Here is a 5,746-nt window from a genome sequence, read left to right as displayed (position 1 = left end):
ACCCCAGTATGACATGATACGGCTACAGCCCCCCAAAACTGTCAACAAATTAAAGCGAAATCATGTCAGATTCCTAACATAGGCTTTTGCTTCTAAGGCTTTATTAAGAATGTTTCCTTTGCATCATAGATGGGAGAACAGTTTGGCTAAGAGAGTTCTGCTTCTGTCAGGGCATTTGAATAACTTTAAAAATGCAATGCTCAGGACTGTCACATCCATTCATAGTAATAGTAGTAGTATATAATGTCATTGTTGTTATTTGAAAGATGGTCACATGTAAAAGAACCATGCAACCCCATTGTGAAAAGCTTGAAAAGCTTGGCAAAAGGACTAGACATCATTAAGAACAGAAACAAGAGAAATATTTGAACTAAATGAAACATATATTAATACATTATGGACACGGGGAGTCAAAGGATTTTTAGAGCAGTTTTCTACAGAGCACAGGAAGGAATTTGGAAAAGTTATCAAAGAAAGAGCAAACCAATTGTCTGCAGGAAATATTGTGCTCTGTGAGCATTAGCATAAAAAACAACACACACACATACATACACACACACACACACACACACACACACACACAGGTGGTTTTCCCCTACATTAAGCTTTAACTTTATTCAATTCCCGGTTTTTGGTCTTTAATGATGGTATGTAATAGCTGTAATAGCTCCTTGTTGTAGTTAGTTAAATTTTAGTTATAAAATGGATAAGTTATTAGGTACAATGTGGAATAGCTTTCTACTGACAAAAGGAGAAATATAAGAGTAGTGAAATTATGATTAAGCAACCAAACATAAACTTCAAAATTGTAGATAAAACTCAGTACCCTTTTCTACCCAAAATAACAAAGGAGAGGAAGTCTTTGAGGCTTCACCCATATAAATGAGGGAACAGCCTAACGCTCTGGGATATATACATCACTGGCAGTAAATTGGGTGCAAGTCTATTTACATAGTGAAGATTCAAAAAACTTCAGCCAAGGCTCTGCTGAATGTCCCCTCTGTGTTAAAACCAATGGTTACAGAGTTAGATCAGAACTGAGTGCTTTAGATAATCCTGCCTTGCATCACTATAAACTGTAGCGTAATCAAGCAAGTGGAGGGAGGCCTTGCCTGTACTTCCCTTGCTCTACAGCCAGAAGTTCTGGGGGCAGACAGCAGCTGCTGCCACCAAGCTGCCAAAAGTGCACACACATCTGTGCATTTCTGGATGCTGTGCATGGCTCCACTGCATCACTTGTACTGTCTGAGCACAAAGTACTTCCAGGGAAGGCACCAGCCGCTGACAGGGGGTGCAACAGCCAGCAGAAGGCACAAGATTGTCTACGCATGCTTTGTGCTGACTGCTGGACAGCGGCAGAAACCTTCCTCCACTCCACAGAGATGGTTTAACTCTACCAGCTCTTCTAAGGAGGGATCAGAGAAGGGCTCCGAGTATGGATGCACTCAAGGCTCTGCCAGCAAATGTTCATAGTGTAGACCAGTCCTGAATTTTAGCCGTAACTTTCTTTTCTGGTCTCTGGCACTTTAAAAACCAATATTTACAGTTGTGCCAATGTTTTTATATCTGTGAATTTTCTTCTGATTTTTTTTTTTTTTTTGGCCACAGTAAATTTAGTTGGAGTTGCATACCCAGAGTTCTTTTGTAATCAAGAACATTCATCATTATTTACTATTTATAGTGGAATAGCAACTCAATGCCTACTTTAGACTCAGTATCCACATATTGTGGTTTCTGTATAATGGAGAATTCACAGTCTAAATAATATAGATACCAAGCATATATGGACCTTTCAAACAGTGCCTATAGTTTTTACTTGCCTAATACCCGAGAAAGATGGTGTCTGAATTTTTATAGATCATAGTAACAGGTAAAGTAAAAATGCTTACATAGTTTCATCGTTTCATAGTTGGTAGGGTCAGAAGGGACCTGAGCAGATCATCAAGTCGGACCTGACCAGTGCCGCACAGAGGGGGAGGACCACCTCCCTGGACCTGCTTGAGTTGCACTTTGCGATGAACGACAAGGTGGTGTGGGCCTGCCTGACTGCTTCCCGACACTGCTGACCCATGTTCATCTTGGCATCAATGATGTCTCCAAGATCCTTTTTACCTTTACACAGCTATAAAATGAGCTGTTGCCTAGATATTACTTTTCACATAACAGAAACAAGACAGATTACAGCTCCCAGTACACTTTGAGCCTGTTCTCAGATTCATTGAAGTCGATGGGAATCTTTCAGTTAATGGACTTCAATAAACTTTGAATCAGATCTTCTAAATGTACTTGGTGAACTTAATAGCAAAACTCTTACTGATTACATTGGGTACAGGATTTCATTCTCTGAATACAGAACTCCTGTTGACTTTGATAAAAGTTGTGCACATAGGACAAGCACAAGATTGGCTACTATAGCTATTTGTGTCTCCAACTGTGAATTTTCCTGAGCTACATCATCAGCAAGCGGTAGCATGCTAATAAAATTTATTAAATATTAATTAAAATGCACTCACTGGAAATTATTTTCCAAAGTTTACATGTTTAGCTTTTTTAAGTCCTTGTTTTTAAACAAGAACAATTAATAATATGGACTGATTTCTCTTATATGTGGCTTTAAACTGTTTACCTTATAAAACACACAATAATCATCTTGCATTCAATATAGAAAATAAGAAGAAGAATTAAAAAGAATTTTATTCAATTTACATTACACATGGATATTCCTTTCCTCCAAAAAAAATCAAACAGTAAAACAGATTCTGTACTAGGAATATCTGAATTGAATTATTCACATGCAGATAGCCACCTACTCAAAACAAAGGGTCAAATCTTCTTTGTCATGTGCATGGTTCTATTCACACAAATTACAATACATCTACCAACTTCACTAGGAGGAAGATTAGGCCCAAAGGGAGAAGAAAAGCACAGTCTGATCTAAAATTTTTAATGAAAATGATGCAACAATCTGTTTCATTTTGGATATCAATGTGCTAGTAAATGGCATATTGAAACCAGATACTTTTTCTATTAAACAAAGAAAAAAATAATCCATTTTACAGCTTGTTTTTATCATACAAGTACCAGGGAAAACAAATCTGGTTTCACCTTGTTCATATCACCCACGTCAAATTTACTTGTTCATCTATTTTACAAACCTCCCTGAGTACACAAGTTCATTGTGCAAAAATCTAGCAGAAAACAAAACTGGGGAGAAAGGGATTATTTTGGGTCTCCCATATAAATCAAAAACTCATTCAGGGCCAGATGCAAAAACCACTGAAGTCAGTAGATTTTGGATCATAATCCTCTGCCCCCCTCTAACTTCACAGATCATTTTCCAGAGTGAAATTCACCAATATGAAGGGAGCTCATACATGATTCAGGGATCCCTTAAATCCTCAAGTCAAAGGAGAATTTGAATGAGAACTAAGCTGTGTGGCGGTTTTGTGATCCTCATGTGCAGGACAACAAGTTGTTCCCGTTCACTCAGTCAGTCAGTGTAGCAACCAGGAACCAACCCAGTAATTGTCAGTGCCCCATCCCACTATCAGTCTGGAAGACCAGGCTGCCATTCCAAGCCTTGCACAGAACCATCACTGGAACTATTCTCAGTTTCCCAATCCTAACAGAGTGACAGTCAAAGCCTGTCAGGAAAGGACAACTTCCTGGGTGTTTGTGCAGCTACAGCTTCTAGAATGAAGGAATCCTGATCCTGACAGTGGCCTTTAAGAAGTATCTCATTACATGTATATTAACGGTTCAAAAAAATAACACCTAATAATGTCTTAATAGCCTTTCCAAATGATTCAAACATGAAAGCAATAATCTGATTTTTATTAGGCTATCCTTCCATCCCATCTCCTGAGTGTCTCCATTCATGCTCTAGTTACCTATAAGTGTGATTTCAAAAGCAATAAATATTCATAAGTAATCAAGTGTTCTCTGTTCCACATTTTGTTGTCAAAAGCAACTTGGGGTGAATGGCTCCTCTGGGAGTCCTCTATTATTGACTTCAATGAGGCCAATCAAATGAGGAGCTGGCAATATCAGGCCCCATTGAACTAGGCAATAATTGCCCAGTTAAATTTCTTAGAGGGTCAGTCTTGTTCCCAAAGAACAACACGTGAATTTTGTGACTAGCTTCATGAATTAAGACACTCACAAGAACAGGACTGAAGCCATGATTTCAGCTGTACAGGTTAGAAATGCCTTCCTTAAACCTAGATGCAAAAATAACCTTAAAAAATTCCTCACCTCTCATAGCTTATAGATAGTCTCATATTTTAATGGCCTAAGGCAGCAGTGCACATGCTTGTAATTGTCCTAAGCAATGAAATGATGCTGCCTGCTGGTTCACTGGTAAAATGAAATGCCTCAGTATCCTCAACAAGTACCATGCTCATGAGTCAGGAAGCTTTTCCTAAACACCAGGTCAGTGGGCTGACCTGAAGACAGTGGTAGCTTGGGGTTCACAAGTGAGAGACAGAGTGAAAGCCTCACACACAAACAGCTGAGAGTGGCCAGCTACCTCCCAGCCTCCCCAGCAGTCAAGGCATCACCTTCTACAGTCTTTTGCTACACTGCAGCCTCCAGCTTTCCCCTGTCCTGGGTCGTAAACTGTGGCAGAAACATGGGATAAGGTAACAGGAGGGAGTACATTTTGCGAACAGGGATTGTCGGTTTTGCTGGATGCAGCTTCCAGTAGGGGTTGGTTTGCTGTGCCATGAGGATGATTAATATAATTGCTGCTGCTGCTGCTGCTGTTGGATGATGATGATGTTCAGGACCATCACCAGTGACGGACTACAGCAAAGGAAAATTTGAGCATCACCTTCCTAGCCTGCCAGGCAAAGGCATATCATATCACTCTGGCCTTGTGTCCCATTTTCAGGAAGAGAAAAGCAAAAACCAACTGGTAGGCAGTAAGTTTAAAATGAACAAAAGGACGTTCTTCTTGACACAGCGTGTCATTCGTGTGTGGAACTCCTTGCCACCACGTGTCGTGGAAGTTGGCAGGTTAGCTGGATTCAAAGGGGATTGGACAGATCCTTGGAGGGAAGGTGCACTGGTAGCTACTGAGGAGTTCAAATGTGAGTGCAAAACCAGTGTTCCTAAATTACAGTCACACAAGTTTAGGGCTGGAAGGGACCTCGTGAGATCATCAGGTCCAGCCCCCCCTGCTCTGGACAGGAAAGCCTGCTGGGGTCAAACAACCCCAGCAAGGGGTTTTATTAAACAGCACTTCAAGTCAATGTTGCAGCGATTTCACGTACTGACAGCCTTTTCCAAAACCCAGGGCCATGTTTTCTTACAGGGCAAATAAGAATGCTCTGAATCAGAATTTGCTAACCCTAAATCCTGGAGACTGAAGGGGAAGGCGGGGGGAAGCCCTGCCCATACCCAGTTCCTTCTCCCTTTCAGCCTCCACTCTGCCCCTGAGAAACACAAGAGAGGGGCAAGGGTCTGACCCAGTCAATGGCACTTCTGATGTCAAAGCTTTCCCGCCCGCGGCCTCCGGGGCAGAGAGCATGCAAGCCCCCGGCTCCCTGGGGCCGCCCATGCGGAGGGGGAGAGGAGGGAGGCCACATCAGGCCGGCCTGGAGCTCGGAGACGAGGGGCTCAGGCGGGGCGGGAGATGCCCGCCGCCGGGGCATCCCCTTGCAAGGAGCCCGGCGCAGCCTCCGCAGCGCAGCCGTAGGGGCACACCCGAGCGGGCGCGGGCGCTGGCCGCCGCAGCCCTCGGCCG

General features: G+C 42.4%; 1 protein-coding gene across 1 annotated transcript in view; it reads left to right on the top strand.

Annotated features, from left to right (window-relative positions):
- The first annotated feature begins 4,395 nt into the window (after window positions 1-4,395).
- Window positions 4,396-5,746, top strand: part of LOC109302330 (oligodendrocyte transcription factor 2-like) — a 6,341-nt gene continuing 4,990 nt past the window's right edge. Inside the window, exons 1-2 of the mRNA XM_019523891.1 lie at window positions 4,396-4,431; window positions 4,892-5,016. Coding sequence (XP_019379436.1) covers window positions 4,396-4,431; window positions 4,892-5,016 — 161 coding nt within the window. The remainder of the gene's footprint in view (window positions 4,432-4,891; window positions 5,017-5,746) is intronic.

The sequence above is a fragment of the Gavialis gangeticus genome, unplaced genomic scaffold, assembly GCF_001723915.1.
Source record: "Gavialis gangeticus isolate Ggan-Ray unplaced genomic scaffold, GavGan_comp1, whole genome shotgun sequence".
Taxonomy (NCBI): domain Eukaryota; kingdom Metazoa; phylum Chordata; order Crocodylia; family Gavialidae; genus Gavialis; species Gavialis gangeticus.
This window is presented reverse-complemented; position numbering and strand designations above follow the sequence as displayed.